Source organism: Mastigoproctus giganteus, chromosome 2 (assembly GCF_048544385.1).
Source record: "Mastigoproctus giganteus isolate SK-2022 chromosome 2, ASM4854438v1, whole genome shotgun sequence".
Taxonomy (NCBI): Eukaryota; Metazoa; Arthropoda; class Arachnida; order Uropygi; family Thelyphonidae; genus Mastigoproctus; species Mastigoproctus giganteus.
This window is the reverse complement of record NC_143576.1, coordinates 144,493,917-144,516,779: the sequence shown is the minus strand read 5'-3', so window position 1 is coordinate 144,516,779 and position 22,863 is coordinate 144,493,917. Positions and strand designations below refer to the sequence as shown.

The 22,863-nt window shown below is 39.0% G+C and overlaps 2 protein-coding genes across 2 annotated transcripts in view; one reads left to right on the top strand and one right to left on the bottom strand.

Annotated features, from left to right (window-relative positions):
- nst (phosphoglucomutase 3-like protein nst) overlaps nucleotides 1-22,863 on the top strand; it is a 305,088-nt gene that overhangs the window by 59,074 nt on the left and 223,151 nt on the right. The gene's annotated exons all lie outside the window — the stretch shown is intronic.
- The window catches only part of LOC150089634 (mesotocin-neurophysin MT-like), a 42,661-nt gene continuing 37,051 nt past the window's right edge, over nucleotides 17,254-22,863 (bottom strand). Inside the window, exon 4 of the mRNA XM_090390059.1 lies at nucleotides 17,254-17,393. Within this exon, the coding sequence (XP_090246185.1) occupies nucleotides 17,254-17,393 (140 nt within the window). The remainder of the gene's footprint in view (nucleotides 17,394-22,863) is intronic.

Sequence of the window (22,863 nt, the reverse complement as noted above, 5' to 3'; positions counted from 1 at the left end):
ACAAAGTAATGTTGAAACCAAAGACCTCGAAGAACGGCACGTCTTCCAACAACATTGATAACGTTTCATTAGTAACGATGCTTTGGTATAGATATCAAATAGAAGAAACAAACGTTTTAAATTATCTAAATAATCTGTGTGACTATGGTGTTCTAATATACTATAAATTATTAACCACCAAACAACAATGTACAGACCAATAGTATGCAGTCCAAAGTAATTCTATAAACCAAATAATGAGCCAAATTTAAAAAAGGGGTTCATAGGTACCAACAAATAAAACCAAATGACAAATATTTTCCTGTATATTATGAGGCACAATAATACACACTATGTTAATTTAAAAAAATTCCTAAAAGAATATATCCTCATGAGCCAAAATATTATGCTCACCCCTCTCACTTCACAAGTGCACTCGTCCCACAGACTGTGTAGCCTATATGGTGACGGCATGGGTAAAGTTTAAAGTGTGTTATTGTCATACGGCACCAGGGGTTCCTCTCCCCCCCCATCTCCGCGTTGCTTTTATTGCGGATGTACCAGTTCGCTGGGAAATGCCAGAGATTTAAAAGTGTGCAGGAGTTTTCATGCGTAGTGTCGTGTACCGTTGTTCATCTGGTCATTTAGCCGCTAGACCCCTGCTGAGGCCCAACGTTGCCCCACTTACGCCCCATGGAGACAGACCAGGAACCCCCCAATAGACTCAGTTTTATTCTGGCAGATCCTACCACTTACTTTCATGAGATTTCGGCAGCTAGGACCTATAAAAACAAAAAAAAAAACCATTAAGTTAGGAGTTTGGTACCGCTCCTGCCGCCTCCGCGAAGGGCTTGCAGGTTAATAGCCCCTTTGATAGTTTGTCAATTAAAAGCGCTTTAAGTGACAACACGTCTATACTCAATGCCCTCCCTGAAAGTTTCAAGATCACTTTCGGGGAGGTTCTGTCCCTAATAACTGACTCTCTTGCCTGCCTCAATGATGAAAATAGAAAACTTAGAGCCCAAAATACGGAAATTATCGACCAAGTGCTCGTACTGAATGAACAGTTCAGGGATCTCAAAATCTTTATAAGTGAAGGCTGTTTTCCCCCTAGTCAGACGTCTGTGATGGACCTTCAGGAACCTCGGGAGCACTTACAGGAAGCAGATGATGCACTTCCATGACCCCCAACTCAAATTGGGCATGTCCAGCGAGGAACAACGGATCTCACAAATCTGCACAGTTCGCCTCTTATTGCAGACAGAACAACTTAACAGATCGTAGCCCGGCCGTAATGTTGAATCCTTTGGGTACTCATCCCCCTCACACCAGTATCCATCAGCGCGGTCCGACATTCGAGGCTGACAGCCTTTTTATCCAGGACAAGTGTATGATTCCTGGTGAATCTAATCTGCACCAATCTTGCAGAAGACGTCAGGAGAAGCCTGGTGGCCAGGTTCTGAGCCAGACTCATCACTGTTACAATATGATGGAGATGAAAAGAAACCCCACGTCAAAATAGGGAGGAGTGGATCTATGCTCAAGCGGATGCCTTCTGTCTCTCTGATCAATTTAACTCTCATGCGCAGTTTCCCAGGCATAATCCACAAATGGCTCGCGTCCAAAGTGTTTTGACTGTGAAAACAAAGGGTAACAGAATTCCATCCCAGGAGCCTAATAGGTTGGTTCCTTCTGAACCTACCTTGGTTCCTCTGTCGAGGAGACTTGAGGAGATATATAATATTTCAGTGTCCAGGTCCAAGAGAGAATTTTTGTTTCCAGACTGGGACCAGCAACAAAAGCGGAAAGTATCAGGACACTCTTTGCCCAAGCGTATGGGATCAACTTAGACGCAAAGGCTATCAAAAGTAGACATCCGACCTATTCTTCCTTTATCATCTCCTGCCTTGCGAATGCAAAGCATATCGTCTTGGATTCTAGTTGCTGGCCGGTAGGCACCCTCATAAAGCCGTTCCAAGAGAGGAGCAGATCGATCGCTTACAGCGCATCCAGTCGATATAAACAACCATAACTACAAAAGGATGATGTGCTACCAGGTTCACATGAAGGAGAGATTCTTTGTTTTATGTAGAATGTACGCAGCCTAAAAAACAAGCTTCATTGTCTCCAGACACTCCTACTTAATGAGTTTGATGTCATCTGCCTTACAGAAACATGGTTTACGGCGGATAGACAGCTTGACCTTACCCCTTTTAACATTCTTTACAAACACAGGGAATCACAGGATTAGCGGCCGGGGCAGAGGTGTTGAAATTCTGTTCAACGATCGATTCCAGCCAATAAGGACACGAGTGAGCCAGTCAAATAACTTTGAGGCAGTCTGCACGACGCTGAGGAGTTCTCTTCATCAAATTCAACACTGCCTGGTTTACATTCCTCCAGACCACAATGAAGACTCTAGAGCTGAGCTGCTCACGTGGTTAGTAGTGCCAAAATTTCCAACTGTTGTAGCAGGCGATTTTAACTTGCCACTTCCCAGGCATGTGGATGCCCTTGAGGGCCTTGAGGCCACTCTTCGGGCCTTTAACCTTACATGGTTAATGACGCAACCAACTAGAACGTATCAAGCGCAGGACCTAATCTTTCACAACTTGCAAGACATCAAACTCCTATCTAGCAACTTTCGATTGAAATATGATCACTCGCCAATTGCATGTAAACTATCCTTACAGAGCAATTCCCTTGGGTTCCCTGACGAGTACTGACGGGTTCCCCAAATCGCCTAGGATAGCCTTCTCTACTAAATATCTGAAGCCAGAGATCATTCTCCAATGCTTGATGGGTTTGACTGGGGGCGTCTCTATTCTGAGCCGTTGGAGGATGCCATTATGCTCTTGTCTGAACAACTGAAGTTAATTGCACTACGTGGTGCAGCCAGAATCACCAGGATTGGTAACAGATCGAATCGAGGTTTTAATAAGGAAACTAAGACGGCTTTCATCAAGAAGCAGAAGGCCTACCAGAAATGGCAGAAATCCCAACTTCCCTCAGACCTTTCCATCTTTAAGAAAGAAAGAGCATGCTTCTTGAAAAAGAAAAGGCAGGTCCTTAACCAAGCTGTTCTCGATAGGTTGAAGAGTGGTAGAAGGATCCTTTTGCATCATCATCATCTAGCCATTGACCAAAAGCTTGTCCAGGAATGGACACAGTTCAGCTTACAGCAAGAAGATTTTCCTGACTCTGATTCCTCTCTCTCCCAGAAGGACTGGTTACCTAGGGCATGCTTGACTGAAATAGAAATAACTAGAGAGACCCTAATTGATATCATTAATAAACTACCCAACAAAGCTAATGTGGGTCCAGATGGTTTCCCACTCTTTATTATCAAAATTTGCAGCCCATATATAGTCGAAATTCTCCTTCACCTTTTCAGACAAATCCTGCAATCTGGTATAGTTCCTTCAATTGGAGAAGTTACCATGTTAAGCCAATTCCAAAGATCAAGAAACCCAAATCTCCTAAAGACCTGCGACCAATCTCCATCAGTTGTTCTTTACTCAAAATTTTTGAAAAACAATTGCCCAGCATTGCTTTGCACACAGGCCCAAGTACCTGCATACCGTTCTTCACAGGAGATCGACAACCACCAATCTTCTTGATACCCTCTTCAGAATTCAGCGCACCCTTAACACCAAATCACAGATTGGTATCATATTCCTCGACATTAAATCGGCTTATGACCCCAGCTCTGTTTACCATTCTGAAACACTACTTCGGCCTGGCAGAAACCTTACTTCAAATTTTGAAGTCTATTTTACTTCCTAGACACCTGTCTGTGACCCACAATGACTTTCAGGTAACTATTGATGTCTCAAGAGGCAAAGTATTCAAAGTATTTTATTATATTTTTTTGGCGGGCTCCAGGGTTTCCCCTATTCACCTGTCTCAAGAGGCATCCTGCAAGGAAGCGTACTGTCAGCTATCCTGTTTGCAGCAGTTTGGAGCCTTTCCTAGCTCAGAATCCTAACTTTGTCTCTTACGCCGACGATCTGAAATTCTACGTGAGCCCAGACCATAATCATCAGATTCATGATATCAACCAACAAGCTTCTAGAACTTGGAAAATTCTAATAATTTTCCAAGTTCTAGATATTGAACTTGGAAAATTATCTTGCCACAATTGGGCTGCACCTGAGCCCTTCCAAATCAGCGCAACGGACGATAACCAAGAAGAGAGTAAAAAATTATACCATGTTAGTGGGGAGCCGGTGCAAAAAGTGACCTCTCATACTGACCTTGGGCTCACCGTTCAGCCCCACTTTGTCAGGATGAGGCAGAAGACGTACGCGGCTCTTTGGGCAGTGCGCCAGGAGCTCGTTGGTGTGCATCAGCCAACGCTGCTTGTTCGCCACATCCTGAGGTGTATTACGCCAATCCCTCTCTATGCATCAGAAATTTGGTCATCTGCCCCTGCCTCATACCTTCACAAGTATCTCAGTTTAGAGTACTGGTTGCTTAGATGGATGAACAGTGTGGTAGGCCACCCCCTAACTATCTCCAGATCGATCCTACAAGCAAATCTGGGCACCACTCCCTGGAGACATATCATCATGACAAAAAATGTCCTCATACTTTCACGGCTTATAACGGGGCGAATTGATGCTCCATCGGTATCCACATTAATCTTTGCCCCGAGAAGGGAAAGAGGGGAGCACCCAGACTCCTATCTTCCTCTGCGTCTTACTTTGTCAAGCATTGATTCCCTGAGGAATATGTTTCCAGCCAATTGTCTTCGGATCTTCAATAAATTTAGAATCCACCCTGATAGGTTCTGTGAAGACAAGCCTACAGGAAGGAAATCCTCAAGAACTGCTACCAGATAATGAATCTATGATACTCACCTGCTCCTGGACATGACTGACTGTTTATTTTTTATTTATTTTTTTTTAACTTGCCTATTTGTATTTGACAAAGACTTTTTGTCTTCATGCAATTATACTGTATATTTTGTGTACTACTGTATTTTTTGTATATTATTGTATATTTTGTATATTTATCCTGTAAATGTCTCGGGTCGAGCACGATGTACTCTTGTTTATTGTACATGTGTTCCCCGCACCTTAGTCTGTAAATATTCACACCCTTCTGGCACAGCCGTCCCGGCGTGACCCAAGGTTTCTTGGGAAATAAACTGATTTTAATAATAATAATAATATGCAGTATGCACATATATACATACACATACACATATGCGTTGGCGTGGGGGTATGATCGCTAAGGTTGTTATGCCGAATTATGGGCGTAAAGGATATTTGGCACATTAAATTTTTGTTGTGTGGAGCTTTTGCTAGCGTAAAGATAGAGGTAGGGGAAGGCAGAAGACTGGGGGTGAGAGATAAAAATATGGGGCCAATAGGGTAGGTAGCTCTAGTTTGCAGTGAGGCATGCCGATGCCCCACCAGAGTAGAAGATGTGGGGTGGAGAGGAGGGGAGGGAACGAAAGTCGTCCCCTCCCCTATCAAGGATGTAGGAATAAAAGGTGAAGGGTTTTAGGGTACCCTCTTCAGGTCACCGTCAGTCTGTTGGTAGTTATGCTGCTTTAGTCTCCTCTCAGTTTTCGGTGTCACTCATGGGGGAAATCCCCGTCCTGGTGTCTCTTCCAGTGATCAGCGTGCTGCTTTTAGTCTCTTCTCTGTTTTCAGTGTCACTCATGGGGTAATCACTGTCCTAACGTCTGTAGTCAGCGTTCCACTAGGTCAAGTTTGGTGTCCCGCGAATTTCTATTTTATGTTTCATCTGGTAGCGTTTCTTGTCAGTCTCTATGTTGATTTCTGTAGACGGCATGGGTAGTGCCTTCGTCAGGACGAAGCCTATGAAATGGGAAAATTGACGGAGTTTGAATGGGGAATGATTTGTGGCGCCATGGAGGCGGGGGCCAACATCTCAGCAACACAATTACCAACCGTGCCGAGACGGGGGGGGGACCGCCACTGGTTGACAGTCGAGGTGAACCGCGGTTGGCACGTGCTATTAGGGACAACAGAGGATCACGATCTTTCGGTTAACGGCAGACTACAATCAGGGGGCACAAACATTTCCGAGCACACCATGCAGCGGATGATCTTGCTGATAGACCTATGGAATAGACGACCTATTAATGTGCCTATGTTGACCGACCTTCATCGACACTTCCGCTTGCAATGGGCACGGTAGTATATTGGACGACTGAAAAAGAGTCGCCTGGTTTGATGAAGCAAGATTCCAGCTCCAACATGCCGACCGAAGGGTGCATATTCCGAGGCGAGCAAGTGAACATCTACAACCAGACTACACGATTATACGAAAAGAGGCCGGAGGCGGTGATATCATCATTTGGAGGAAGTTATCACGGACATCACTGGGTCCTTTCATCCCTATTGATCCATCACCGCTAGATACTATCTCCGCATTGTTTCAGACCAAATATTGCCTTACATGGTGACCGTGTAACCAGATGGCACTGGACTATGTCAAGAGACAATGCCTTGTGCAGGAATGGTTCGAGGATCATATTCAAGCATTTCGTTTGCTCCCCTGGCCGCAAAATTTCCCTGACATCAATTCCATCAAAAATTTGTAGGATGCGGTAGAACGCAGCATTCGTCAATCCACGCCAGTGCCTCGCTCGTTGCCGAACGTCCTCCTGTCCAGCTGGTCTAGGATACCTGAGAAGACCTTCTGCGGTCTCGTGTAGTCGATGCCACGCCGGGTTAAAGCGGTTATCACGGCGAAAGGCCACCCAACACGGTATTAAGTAGGTGGTTATAATGTTATGCTCATGAGTGTAAGAAAATACTTCTTATAATTAGTACTGTTGTAGGGTTTTAGGAGCATCAGCGACCTAAACCATATTGCACCCTATTTACATTATGTCTTAGTAAAATAATAAGAGGAGTTTATCTCAATATAGTGCGTAGAACACTTGAGTAGTACAGCTCTGATAAGTGTTCTACGCACTTATCAGAGCTGTACTACTCAATTGTCCTGTCCAACCTTAAAGGCACCAGAAATCATTCAAAATTTGTGTTTTTATTACACAAATAGGTTATTATATTACACAAAAGTCTGACGTAGCAGGGGGGTTAGGAGTGAAAGGGCAGAAACACATTCTCTTTGAGTGCACTGTGGTTCAAGCCCGTAATTGCTAAATATGATTAACAATTGTATTCATGATTTATTGTAAACTCTTCTGATTTGGTAGTCGTGCCGGAGCATAAACAAGAATATTTATTTATTTTCATTGTCACTTCAATGAAAGTGATATTCATCCATTTTGTCCAAATGAAGTTTTCAAGAAAAAAGTCAGAAATATATCTTTAGACCAAAAAAGTATCTAGTCCGATTTTTTATAGGTTTTATTTATAAAATCTATAGTTTTTATGAGATATTTGCGCGATGTGGCTCTATTAGTTGCCTCAGGCGACAATCCCACTCTAGTTTTCCGTCCAGCAAACAGGTAAATCAACCACAGAACACAGAAATTTGCAGACATGATGTAAATAGTATGAATCAGAACTGTACTACTCAATATGTTCTACGTTAATATTATTACTAATATCAACGTAGAACATATTGAGTAGTACAGTTGTGATTATTATTACTAATATCAACGTAGAACATATTGAGTAGTACAGTTCTGATTCATACTATTTACATTATGTCTGCAAATTTCTGTGTTCTGTGGTTGATTTACCTGTTTGCTGGACGGAAAACTCGAGTGGGATTGTCGCCTGAGGCGACTAATAGAGCCACATCGCGCAAATATCTCATAAAAACTATAGATTTTATAAATAAAACCTATAAAAAATCGGACTAGATACTTTTTTTGGTCTAAAGATATATTTCTTTTTTCTTGAAAACTTCATTTGGACAAAATGGGTGAATATCACTTTCATTGAAGTGACAATGAAAATAAATAAATATTCTTGTTTATGCTCCGGCACGACTACCAAATCAGAAGAGTTTACAATAAATCATGAATACAATTGTTAATCATATTTAGCAATTACGGGCTTGAACCACAGTGCACTCAAAGAGAATGTGTTTCTGCCCTTTCACTCCTAACCCCCCTGCTACGTCAGACTTTTGTGTAATATAATAACCTATTTGTGTAATAAAAACACAAATTTTGAATGATTTCTGGTGCCTTTAAGGTTGGACAGGACAATTGCAGTTAATAAAGATAGAAGCTTTGGTGCTATCGAAGTTCTGTCAATATTTTGTAGATATCTGTAGATGTCTTTCTGATAGTGTGACAAGTTTAAATTGATGGAACCAATCTGTATCTTTCTATATACAGTATTAAAAAAAAATTTCCTCCTAATAATATTTATTCAGCCAATGGGGGAAGAGAGATGCGGGTTACGTGATAATACGTAACAAATACAAAATTAAGTAACAGAAGCTTCTGTTTAAGCGTGGTCACGCGCTATGTTTATCTAACATGACCACGCGGTACCATTCTTGATTTCCATATGTAACATATTTATTTAAATAAGTAAATGCAACAAGGCATAATATTTTAAGAGTTTAAGATTCTATATCTATATAATATCGGTGTAGATACACCTTAGACAACTCTTAAAGAAAAACTACGATGGTAGTGTGAAAGACACCCACCGATGAAAAGCCAACTAGCTTTGAAACGGTCCGTCTGGGTGGTGGCGCCCACCGAGAATAAATAACAATAGTCTTCTCTATTAGTGAAGCGTTACTTATTCGAGGTAGTGCAATACATGGTAACTCGTTGTGAAGGATAAGCACAATATGAGATACAGATGAAATGATGCTTTTTACACTACAATCGTAGTTTTTCTTTAAGAGTTGTCTATGGTGTATCTACACAGATATTATATAGATATAGTAACGTATTTATGTGTTCATAGCTAAGGAAGAGACACACCGAGTCGAAAGCTTCTGTAAGTGTTTTATTTTATCAAAAGAAGCGAGCGCAGCGAGCAGGGAGCGAAGCCCCCTAGCATCTATTATTTTATCTTTTTCTATGACATAAGTATTTGATAAAGATAGCAATACCAAATGTTTATTATTTTCATTTTATTCAAGAAAATGTAATAGAAGTTGACTTCTATGTCATTATTCTTTCATCATAAAGAATTAAACGCAAAAAAAGCAGTGTTTCACTTTTATATTTATCAAAACGGGAAGCATTATGAAAGTTTGAATCAATATTTAATATTAAAAGAAATCATGCGAATATGTACTGACAGTAACTAAGTTTACTCGCATTTCTGGTTCAAGGTGCTTTCAGTGTGCGGACGTTTTTGATCACTGATCTAAACGAATGGCGAAATGGTCTTTCAATAGTCCAGGCTTTGCTTGCTACCGTTGAAAGCAATGACACAAATTTTTACTGAAAGAGTGAAGGAAATTAACTCCTTTATCTTAATTTTAAATATCAGTATGGTTTTAAGAGAAATAGTTCAACAGAGGATGCTATACATCTTAATGGTAATTGAAAATGAAGAAATTGTGGAAGAGATCATGCACAATTACAGATCTGTGACTCCAGGCTCTCTCAATCAGCTCTGTTATGATCTCCAGCAGTCTTCGTGGGATGGGGTGATTAGCACAGATGATCCTGAAATTGCGACGAACGTCTTCTTTGAGCATATCCTAAATAGTTACGAAAAATGCGCGTCATACATCAGGATCCCAGGGATTAAAAAGACCACTAGGCCAAGACGGAAATTATGCCCATTTATGTCAAACAAAATTTGTAACATGCTAAAGAAAAGGGACAAACTTGCAAGAATTGCTAGAGAAACAGGAAAGGAGGCGGATAAAAACAAATACACAACGTACAGAAACAAAGTCACCGACACTATTAGGTCGGAGAAAAGGAATTATTATAGTTCCCAACTTAAAGGCGTCATTACAAGCAAGGAAAAGTGGACAGTCTTGGACAAGCTACTACCTGGAAGGAAAACGAAATCACAGAGCTACGTTGGAGATGTAGTTGAGAACGAGGTACTCATTTCGGATGACCACGAAAAAGCCGCAGCCTTCCGTAATCACTTTATCTCAAGTGTGAATAACCTTTTTAAAGACGAAATTGACTCTAGAGATAATGCAACGAGTGAATCTGTCAAGCACTCAATGAGGAGCTCTTTTTTCCTCGCTCCGCTCTCAGATCAAGATATTTTAGAAGCAGGACATCAACTAAAAGAAAAGGGAGCCCCTGGCTTTGATGAAATATCTCCTGCTCTGCTGAAAAAGGTCCTTAACTCAATTCTAACACCACTGAAGTATATTTACAATCTTTCCTTTCAATCTGGTAAATTCCCGTCTCAATTCAAAAAAGCAGTCATTGTTCCTGTTCCTAAGGGAAAAAATTGTAACTCTATCACAAATTTTCGTCCAATAGCTCTTCTCTCAGTTTTTGCAAAATTATTCGAAAAAATTCTTCACGGCAGACTCATGGGCTTCCTGGAAGTCAATCAGCTTATCCATCAACAACAGTATGCTTATCGTTCAAAAAGATCAACTGACCTGGCAATTGTTGACTTCTGCTCTAGGATCACGGACTGTCTTGAAAAGGGTCACTATGCAATAGCACTGTTTCTAGACCTATCAAAAGCTTTTGACTGCATAAATCACAATATCCTACTCAACAAGCTCAACAATCTTGGCTTGAGAGGAAAAATTAACCTTCTCATTGAAGACTACCTTACTGATAGGCCATTTGTCGTCAAAACAAACCAGTCCTTTTCAGACATTTCTTATTTCTCCAGGGGAGTACCTCAAGGCTCACTTCTCGGACCTATCCTATTTGTTCTTTACATTAATGAATTTCTCTCTCATCTTCCATCTTCCCACCTAGTAGCGTATGCCGATGACATCTCTATTCTAATCACTGATAAAGACCCTAACCAACTTCAATGCAAGATCTCTGCCCTGCTCTCTGAAATGCATAGTTGGCTTCAAAAGAATCAGCTGATACTAAACCCAGAAAAATCCAAATATATGGTGTTTAGGACGAAAAATAAACCATTAAATATTGATTTCGAAATAACATACAAAGGAAAACAACTGGAAAGGGTGAATGATACCAAGTTTCTAGGAATCTGGCTAGATGACAAGCTGAGTTGGGATAAACAAATGATCACCTTACGAAAGAAGACTTCGTCACTAGCAGGAATACTCGCCCGAGCCTCTGCCTGGGTACCTCCTTCCCTTCTCAGACTAGTATTCCTTTCCTTAATACAGCCTCACTTCACATATGGAATCATCTCATGGGGTACGACCAGTCAACATAACCTTAGGAGAATCAATTCAATCGTCAATCGATGTGTTCGTTCAATTTTGGGCCTTCCCTGGAATGCATCGGTGACTTCGAGATATAAGGAAGCGAGACTCTTAAGCATCTACCAACTGATACAAAAAGCTGAGGCGGTTTTTGTCTACAATGCTTTGAAAACACCAAACTTTCCTCCTCTCTTTAGATCCTTTTTTATAACAATAGAAGAAGAAGGAATAAGATATAATTTAAGAAACGAAGCGAACCTGAAGGTTCCGCTTTTTAGAAAAGCCATAGGTCAAAAAAATATAAAATACAGAGGCGCAAAAACCTGGAATAATCTTCCTGAAAATATCAAAAATGCCATTTCACTAAACAGGTTCAAGAAGCTCCTAACTGAACACATCACCAGGAATGTCTGATATAAATCACCTTCCACTGAACTTTCCACAATGCATACCAGCTTGGAAACTATGTAAACAAGTTGAAAGAATAGCTATCAAAAAGCTTGTAACTCTATACGCAATTATTTCATAATTTTTTTCTTTCATACTTGTTATTGTAAAAGTACTCACAATGTAATTATAAGTACTGTTGTTAACCACGCGACATGTGTGGTTGGTTTACGAAGTCTCTGTAATGGAATGTAGAAACATGTCCGATTCATGATGTATCTGTTTTTATTGTTATCTTTTTCAAAGGGAACACCCCCTAAAAAGCCTCTGGCTTATGTGTTCTCCCTCCCTTCTTGCTGTTAACTCCCAACAATTGTAACACAAAATAGGGATAAATAAATTATTATTATTATTATTATTATACATGATTTGATTTTGGTGAGAAATATGTGCTAGCATTATTCATAGATTTTGAAGGAGCATTTGATACTGTATGGTATCAAAGTGTTCTTTTTTTCATTAAGAGAATTAAATTGTCCCGATTTGTTATATCAAATTATTAAAAGTTATTTAATGGATAGGCAGATTATTATAAGATCCCAACATCTAAGATTTAATAGAGTTATTGATCGCGGCTGTACACTGGGATCTGTATTGGGTCCTATTTTATGGAATCTGGTCTTAAACCAGTTGTTAAGTAGAACAATCCCTAATTGTTATAAGGTGGCTTATGCCGATGATTTGGTTTTGTGCGTGACAGGGAGATCTAGAGTAGTCTTAAAAAGTAGAATAGAGGTTATTGTTTCGAATTTGACTGATTGAGCTACATTAAACAAACTAAAAATTTCATCTACTAAAACTGTCATGATGTTACTAAAAGGAAAATTAGACTACAACAGACCACCTCGACTATTAGTAAACAGTAAACAAATTCCTCTTGTTTCCCAGGTAAAATATTTAGGGGTTATCTTAGATGATAAGTTATTCTTTTCGCAACATTTGAATTATTTAAGTAGGAAAATAAAAAATTACACTGCCTCTATAGTTAGGGTTACCAGAAAAGATTGGGGATTTGGTAAACGCATTTTGTATCTATATTATAAAGCTATTTTTATTCCGATTGTGGCGTATGCTGCATCAATCTGGTACGTTCGTACTGTCAATGTAAATTTTAAACAAAAGCTATTATCAATACAAAGAATAATGTTGTTAATTATTTTACATGTTTGTAAGATCGTTTCGATTAATGCTCTCCAGGCGATTGCGGGGGGTGATATTGCCTTTGGATTTAACAGTCGTGTATAGCGCTTTTTGTTATTTTATACGTAAGGGAAAACAAATTACATTTATGGGGATTACTAAAGAGGTTTCTTCTGAAATTAGCAAACAGAAAAGAAATTTTGGTGAAATTAATTAAATTATGGCAGTACCGTTGGGATTCCAGTAGTACTGGTAGAGTAACTTGTTTATTTATACCTAGTGTGGAATTTAATTTTAATAACAAATTGCATTGCTGGTTTTATCCAAGTATGGAATGCTCATATTTGATTACGGGGCATGGTTCCTTAAAAAGTAAGTTGTATCAGTTTGATTTAGTAGAAGATCTTTACTGTGTTTATGGAAGGTTGGAAACATGGGATCATATCTTATATGAATGCAGTTTGTATGACGAATTTAGATTCGACTTATTATCTTAATATGATAGCATAGCTTAGTTTATTATGGTACTCACCTTTTTTTATAATCTGCAATTGTTTGAATAGGGTGGATGATAATTTTAATTTAAATTGGGAGTAAGTAAGTTGGGGTTTAAAACAGAAGTTAAGAAATCTACAATTATCGAATTGATTAGACTTATTTAATTTGGTACCTAATTTTATTAGGGGTTCGGAAATAATTTGACTGTCTAATGAAAGGAATTTTGTGGAATTCCAACTGTTTTGCAGGTTGACATTTTTTTTCCCCTCTCTCTCCTTCTCTGGATGGATAAGCATTGTCTTGTGGGGAAGAAAACTTTTTTTTTGCAGGCTTTTCAGAATGACCATGAGGCGGGATTGTTGCACTTACTAGTAAGGAGTATTCTTCTAGTTGGTGCATGTTTTTTTTTTTTTTTTTTTTGCTGGCTCTTGGGTGTGGGCAGCCCAGGACTGTTGGCACCCACCAGTCTTGCACAGTTATTAGTGGGTGAGGGATCTAGGTGCAATCCAGGTGGTATTTGCCCAATGGATTATTACCTGGTGGCAAAGTAGCCTGTTTCACTTTGCAACACATTGCACACACGTGTAATGTGTTATAAAGTGTCTGTCTGTCGGTGTAAGTGTTCACACACTTACACTAGCAGGGCTTTTATGAGAACATGGTATTATGCCTACATGCTAAATTGGTGGAGATGGATGTATGTCCGGGCGCCATCCTTCGACAGTTAAATACATACATACATACTCCTTTATCTTACTTTATCTTTTCTTTTTTTTTTGAAAGTCAGAATCGTTATCTGCCTGTATAAATACAGCATAAACATTATTCCAAAGAGTACACTTTTCCAAAGTCAATAAATTATGTAGATAAAAACACAATAAGTTTCTTTACTATCTTAAGTACAGTGATTATAAAACAAATTCTTCAGTTTCACATGATCATAATCATATAACTCTCCTGTGACTTCTTTCTAGGAGAGCGTCGGAACTTTTAGAAAATTTGTCAGGTGTACTGTAGAATATCCTGTTATCCTGTATACTCCGCCGACTGCCTAGATCAAAATTGTATTTTTGTACACTTTATGTTTGCTGCAATTATTGGAGAAGTGAGGATAGAAAGAGTCAGGATTCAATGAAACAAAGTAAAAAAAAAAAGCTTCCGTGCAGTTGTGAGGGAAATAACGACAGCAAGTGCATTTGAAAGTTATTTATTCTAGACTTATAACCCAATATAGTATACCAACTTATTTTCACCACTTATTCAATTTAAAAAGCAACTGCGTGATGCACTTGTCCTTCCGAACAGCTTCATCGTTATTTTTATTGATATCGCTCTGATTTGATACGCTCAATCTCCATACTCATGATGCCCTCTTCTATCGTACCAGTAGCCCTGCGACCCTATGTGCCGGTAGTAGGCGAAATAAAATTTGCCACCATAATTGTTGAATACTGATAAAAGTTAACCAATCAGAAAGTAATGTCAAAACAAAAAAAAAAAAAAAAAAAAAAATTGGCACCCTTCTGAACTGCGGCCGTAGGCGATGCCTGCCTCGCCTACCCACTTGCGGAGGCCCTCTGTCGTACTAGTGCATCCACTTGGTGCAATTATTGGTTTTAAGACTTTTTTTGTTTGTTTGTTTCATTTGTATTATTATTATTATTATTTTTTGTTTAGTTAAGATAGTACTTTTAACCTTATCAATCATAAAGCTGAAGGATAACGTGTATATCATGAAATGCTTCCTACTGTTCTTTCTTTTTCATAAGTTAATTAATAACTATTATTTATTTCGTTTTTCATTTTGTAATACCTGTTGATGAAATGTCCGTTATTTAAACAGAGTGCTTCAAAAGCATGTGAAAAAAATTCTAAGATGTATTCCAGGGTCTCCAAAATAAGCAAAAAGGTCATATTAACGTGTGTCCAATTCTGAACGGGCATGGAACTATGACTGAATTTTAAAAAATGACTATGGAGTTTTGAATAGTAAAAAAATAATAATAAATAAAAAATACAATAAAAATAATAAAATTATTTTTAAAAAAATACATAAGAATAATCAAACACAAAGTTTTTATTCATAGTAGCTGCTTATCATTATTTATCTATGATTATTTTTTTATTTTTTTAATCATTCAAAATTCCTAGTTCATTTTTTTATAATTCAAATACAGTTTATTGTTTTTGGAGATGGGCAAATGACTTGTGTATTCACAATTGGTGTTAAAGAAATTATGCAGGCTCATCTTGATAGGATTGCAGTTATACAGCAATTGTAACACGGATTTAGTAAGAGGAATTTTCTTCTGACCAATCGTATTAACTACTATGCCGTAGTCAAAATGAACCGGATGCAATAAATAATTTCCACATCATATAGTTTCTGGAAAGTTTTTCGCATTGTTCCACATGAAGTATTGCTGTACAAATCGGAACATATAGCACTGTGGAATATTACCAGCCTAGACTAAATAGCAGTTGAACGGCAGAAGGAAGAAAGCGGTTATTAACGGCTACTTTTCTTCGTAGAATAATGTTCTTAGTAGAGCAACTCAAGGGCCCCTTACTGCTTTCAATATTAATGGCCATCGACAGGTGAGCTTGCCGATGACACAAAAGTTGACAGAGTGGTTAATGGCATGAATCGCAGTATGCTACATCATGACACTCTAGATAAACTAAGCAGACGGGCTAAAAAATTAACATTGATAAATGCAAAGTACAGTATATGGGCATCGGTAATACAAGAATAATACACTATTTGGGTAGCAAGACCGAGGTCGTTGTAAGGAAAAAAAAAAGACCTAAAGTTAATTGTAAAATCCGAAATGAAGTTCTCTGAGTGGTGCATACAGGCTGCTAGAATAACCCATGGGATTCTGTCAACGCTATATAGGAACTTTTTCTAGTATGGACAAAGAGGATATTATGTTATTGTATAACGCAATGGTTAGCCATAATCGTATTCATACTGTATGTAGTATTCCAGATGGAATACTGCATACAGGTCTGGAAAGCTCGTTTTTTTCAAGGATAGATCTGTTGGAAAGGGTGCAGAAAAGAGCAACAAGATTAGTTGGATGCACAAATAGATATTATAACCAAGAAAGACTGGGTCTCTGTAAACTGCAGTCTATGGAAACTAGGCGTAGTGACCTGATTGACCTAATTTAAGGCTTTAAAAGGACTAAGTAAACCAAATGCTGGTTGCATCTTTGCTCTTTCTCAGATGACTTACAGGGACATACTCTTTATTGTCTGATTTACAGTTCTCTGATTTACAGAATAGATGAAGGGAAATTTGCATTCATCTAAAGAGTAATTGATGGTCGAAATGAACTTCAACCTAATGTTGTGGAAGTAGATAAATTGAATACATTTATAGACGGTTGGGAAAATTATTGGCAGGATGGGCAAATGAAGTGTGTAACTTTTTTTTTTTTTTGCTGGTGCTGTATAAGCGTTGTTTCCTTGCATCGTGTTACTGATACTAACACTAATTCTATATAAATAAATCCTGAAACTCGATATTTTATTTACAAAATAAACACTCTATTTGAGCAGCATGATTTTCTGAAGTGCAACCTGAAATATTTCTGAAGTAATGACCTCCGAACACTGTTTAATCCATTCATTTTAAACAGAATTTCATTTAAAACTATTTTCTAACTCTCGGAATATTTTTTCGGTCTCAAAAAAGGTCATACTAAACTCATACTTCGATTTCATCTAGAAGACTTTTTTATTACTGAAATTTTTCTGAGCGCAACCAGTTCAACTGATATTTTTATCTTTGGCTTGAATGGTTCAGTAACTTCATTGAATCCAATTTTGCCCCCTCCTTATCTGTTCCTGTGACATTGTTTCCCATATATTTTGGTAGTAGATGATTCCTCAGAAAAATTTTATATTTATAAAAGTTCATTTCCTTCTTCGAAATCTAGGATAGTCGTAGATGCCATTTGAGCTAACAGAGTTCTGGAGCCAGTCATAAATTCTAGAAGGATTATTCTCATAGTTGATGTTGTCATAAGAACACATCTCATCTACTACACAACTTTCTGCAAAAGATAATGAAAAAAAATTCAAATTAATACGATTCCGTTAGCAGTTGAAGGTTTAAATAGAAATACTTTTCTGTTTACACTTTTAAGTATAATATACTATTCGGGCATATAAGTTAAATCTATGGTAATTAACCTTTACTAGTCTCATTTCTGAAACCAAATTGTACACCCAGGAATTCATTAAATAAAAGTAAACAATAATATGTGTAAATTATTACATCTAATTTTTATTACATATATTATTTCTTAATTAAGTCCCACGAAATGATGCTTTTGCATCACCTAATGAAACGTTAAAACAATTTAAAAATTGATATATCATATTCTTCAGTAAACAAAAGTGGATTTTATTAAGGGCCTGGTTACTACGTGAATATAATTTTAATAATATTTGCATAATAAATTATTGAGAGTATGTTAGCATATTGTCCATAGTTCCTAGGTCATATATCTCTTGTTATGTTAAAACAATTTATGCCGTATGTTGAATTAAAGATGAATATTACGTGTATGTACTACTGAGTTTAAACAAATCACACCTTACCAAGTGGATATTGGTTTAATTAGTTCATTAGCAGAAAAAAAAAAAAAAAAAAAACAACGATAAGGGAAAACTACAAAAGGATAAAATAATTAAGGCAAAGTTGTAGTAAATTTATCCTTTTACCACCAATAAACTAATTAAAACAATATTCACGCGGTAAAGGGCAACAAGTTTTCCTTTCTTTAAAACTTCCTTGATACTATATGGTTTTGTTACACTGGAATACATTTACTTTCATATATAATATTAATACAGTGCTAGTATTAATATTAATAGAGGAAAATGATGAAAAAAAGAAAAGAAATCAAGCTTACAAAACATCAGTCAAAAAAAAAAAAAAAACTATCTGTTTCACTCGTTTTTCCACTTCAGGAATTTGTCTAGTTCTCCTATGAATTTATTCAAACTACCTACTACCACAACAATCGATGGAAATTTGTCCCAATAATTAACCACCCGGTGGCTGAAGGCATATTTCCTCACGTCCATCCTGCAACTGTCCTTCCTCACTTTGAATTTATGCCCCTTTCATGTGTGTATTCTCAGCAAGAGGAAGAATGCCATCAACATTGAGTTTATTCAACCAGATCTCCTCGCAGGTGCCTAGTCTCCAAATGCTGCAATTTGCAGACTGAAGCCTTTCTTGGTAAGAGCACCCTTTTGTTCCCTTAACCAATCTCGTTGTCCTTCTTTGTACCTGTTCCAGCAGATCTATATTCTTCTTAAAATGAGGCATCCAGACGTCTATACAGTACTCAAGATGCAGCCTAATCAAGGCCTTGTACAAAGAGATAATGAACTCCTTATCCCTACTAGCAACATTCCTTATATCATTGATAAAAACCCCATGAGTTTGTCAATAATGTACAGGAACTTTATGTATGTTATATACAGGTTCTTTCCCCCCATCTTGTTATGATTCTACAACAGAGGCATGATTACAAATTCTGTTTCCCCAGAGAGATTTTTGAACAGATCCTATTTAATAAGCATGCAAAATTATGGCTGTTGAACAACATCTAATTTTCAGCATCTTCCTTTCTTATACTTTCGTCTGCGCGGTAGCACAGTAGTATCGTCACCGTCCTCCCCACACTGGGTGGAAAAGACCCGGGTTCGAATCCCGTTGATGAGGCAAGGAACTTTTATGGGTTCTTTTCACTTCGTCGCTGAGTTAGTCGGTCTCAACACAGTTAGTCGGCCACAACATAGATCGCAAGGTTTCCCCCCCCCCCCAGAAACTGGGGTTTTTCGTCCAGCAAAACAGGAAAATCGACCTCAGAACACACGCAATTTCCAGACAATAAACACGGAGCAACGGCCTTAGTCGCCTAAAAAACCCAATAACAACAACAGACACAATACACATGAGTATATGAAATAACTTTCAGCGTGACCCTAATGTAATAGTTTACTTTCCACTTTCCTTTCCTTAGTACACAATATATATACTGTATTTGGCTTGTCGAATAACTAGTAATATGTCCGTTTTTTCCACCGTTGACAAAATATCGATGCCCCTGATATTCAGTTCAGTTGCACAAAAACTAAATAGAAATAAGATATTAAATAATTTTATTGAAATTAGCATACATTAGGTTACCGTTCGATTCATAAACTGAACTGTGTTATCCATCGAAATGCTTTTCTCCCGTAAACACGGCCATGCTGTGTCTGTTTGGAAAGATTGTATGTGTTGCTATGATTTATGACAATTTCATTTTATTTTATATATTATTATTTATATTTTCATTTTAGTTTAGTTTATTTTTATGTTTATTTTATTCCATATCAGTTAGAACAATCTATAAAAAATACATATGGACACCCCCTCTCGGCTGTAGCTGCTTTGAGCTGGTCAGAGCGTGGAATACTTATATATTCCTTATATTTTATAAAAAAAATGTAGTAATTCAATGCTATAAATACCGACCACAGTTGGCAATTTCTATCCCTAAGAGGCAAATGCACTGATGTACTGGAACCTGAACCCTTTACCCAAACCGAACTCCAGTAATAAATAGTCAACAGCAAAAACTAAAGAAAAGCTATGGCTTATTTTATTATGATTTCATTTTAATTTCTACCTTAACACATTCTCATTCAATTTTTTAATATCTAAAATACAACACTGCCCTACCATTAATATCCGGACCTGCAAATCTATAAATAAGTTTTATTTAGAGAAAAACTGGTAAAGTTTTTCCGAAAAAACAGGCAGTCTTCATGTTGTGTTGCCAAAACACTGGTGAAGAGTGTTCCACGAAGAACACTCCACCAGTTTTCTGTAAATGTCCTCCGATATTGTCCACCATTTGGTCTTCAAAGCGGCGACCAGTTCGGCTCTTCTGGACAGTCTCTCCATAGTACCCGACGATTCAATTCACCTCAGGGATTCTCCATATGATTGAGGTCAGGACTCTGGGCTGGCCAATCCATCTTTTCGACGCTCATGTATGACATGGAGCGTAGCGTTGTCCTACTGATACAGGTATGGATCTTCTCTGACGTGCTGCTACAACATAGCTAGCGCATTATTGTCCAGGATGTCTAGATGGACCTCAGAATTCATGGTTTTGTCTTAAACAACCAATGGTTTCAGGCCAAACCATGAAAAACAGTCACTTTCTCCATATTTCATTGTCGAGACGAAACAGTCCGCAGGTAGCTTTCTCCGGCCATCCGCCAGACCCAGGCACGACCGTCAGACGGGTAAACCAAGTAGTGTGACTCGTCCCTCCAAAGCACAACCTTCCATTGGTCTAGAGTCCAGTAATGAACGGTTTTCACCAAGATATACAACGTTTGGCGTTATTAGGGATGATTAATGGGCTTTTGCACGGCTGCACTACCGTGGTAACCCATATTATGCAGCATCCTGTATACTGTACTGCTTCTAACATGTGTCCCAGTCGTCTGAGGGTTTGCATATTCTGTGAAAAAACTGATCTGCGTTCCGAGAAGACAATTATTTGCGGAGCTGTCCCTTAACCTCCGTCAGCTTCGGAGGGCTCCGGTTTCGTAACAGTTTCAGCTACCAATCCGCCTCCGTTTTAGATCACATCACCAATCGTTGACTTAAATAAAAAATAAATAAATTTTCTGTTTATACTCCGGGACGACCAAACGGTCAGAGGAGTTCACACGATAGACAGAATACAAGAAACAGCACCGTATTCAGCAGTCACGGGTTTGAACCGGTTACTCAAGGCACGTGTACGTATGCACCCGCGCGCCTGATCACTAGGCTACGGCGACTTAGAGATCTTCAGTGGTGTTGAAATGTCACGTACAGACCTATTGCTTATGTGTAACCCTACTATCAGAAGCCTGTTAACTCCTTAGATCGCGGCATCTTGCAATCATATTATATTACATTATACAGGGTGTCTCAAAAATATTGGTACAAACGTTTAGGGGAGGTAGGTAACATCTAAAGGAATGTGAATCGCATAGGAACCCATAACCGGAAACGTCACCGTAAGTCGGTACACGGCGCTGTTCATCACTTCGCGAGAGGGAAAATTTCTGGTTTACTCATTCACGCCGCACGAAGAGAAATCATCGATATACGAACTGTGAGCTGGCAGACATGCACCTAGTGTATGGATTATCAGAGGGCAATGGACGAGCCGCTCAACGAATTTATGGAGAACGGTTCCCAGACAGACATGTACCGCACCACCGTTTGTTTGCGCGTGTGCATCAAAATTTGTGCGAGACCACGTTCGACGCAAACTCCCGCCATGGAAGAAAGTGCGTTGAATGCCGTCCAGAATAATCCTACTACCAGCACACGTGCCGTTGCCTCTGCCTTAGGAGTGTCTCGTTGCAGTGTACAGCGTGTCTGGCATGACGATTCCTTACACCCCTTTCATCTCCAAAGGGTTCAGTTACTGCTCTCCCAAGATCATCCTGCACGTGTGGCTTTTGCGCAGTGGTTTCTCCAAGAAAGTGTTCAAGACTTGAATTTTACAGCCTACGTTTTGTTCACGGATGAGGTTTATTTCACTCGGGAAAGCTTATTCAATCAGCACAATGCTCATGTGTGCACTCACGACAACCCACACAATGTGCGCTCCCATGCGACACAATATCGCTTCGCAATAAATGTGTGGGCAGGTATGGTCGGTGACTGCTTAGTCGGCCCATACCTGTTACCATCCCACATGAACTCCGCTAAATATGGGATCTTTCTTGAACAAGTTCTATCACGGTTACTTGACGATGTTCCAGCAAATGTGAGACGCAATATTTGGTTTCAACATGACGGGGTACCTGCCCATTATGAAAGGTGTGTTGGTGACCATTTGAACAGGCTTTTTGGGCGTCGATGGATTGGCCTTGGTGGACCCGTTGCCTATCCCCCACGCTCACCTGATTTATCGAGCCTTGATTTCTTTCTATGGGGGGGCCCTCAAATCTATCGTGTATGAATCGCCTGTGGAGACGGAAATGGATCTCGTGGCGAGACTCGTCTGCGCTGCTACTACTGTCAAAGAAACTACAGGTGTGTTCGACCGTGTCCGCCAATCCATGCTGCATCGGTGTCACGCATGCATCGAGTCTCGTGGTGGAACCTTCGAGCATCTGTTGTAACATCATGAAATGCATCCATCTCGTACTCCATTGTATGGATTAGCAGAGGGCAGTGTGAATGTAAATTCAAATAAATGTTTGCCACTAATTACTGTCTTGTGTCATTGCTGCTTCTTCTGCCTCTGCTACTACTTTCCCGTGAAGTTTCCGGTAATGGGTTCCTATGCGATTCACATTCCTTTAGATGTTACCTACCTCCCCTAAACGTTTGTACCAATATTTTTGAGACACCCTGTACATACACTTAGTGATCACTGAATTACGACCACTCCATCTGTAATGGACTATACCGCATAGCTCGCAGTATAAAAAGCCGAACAG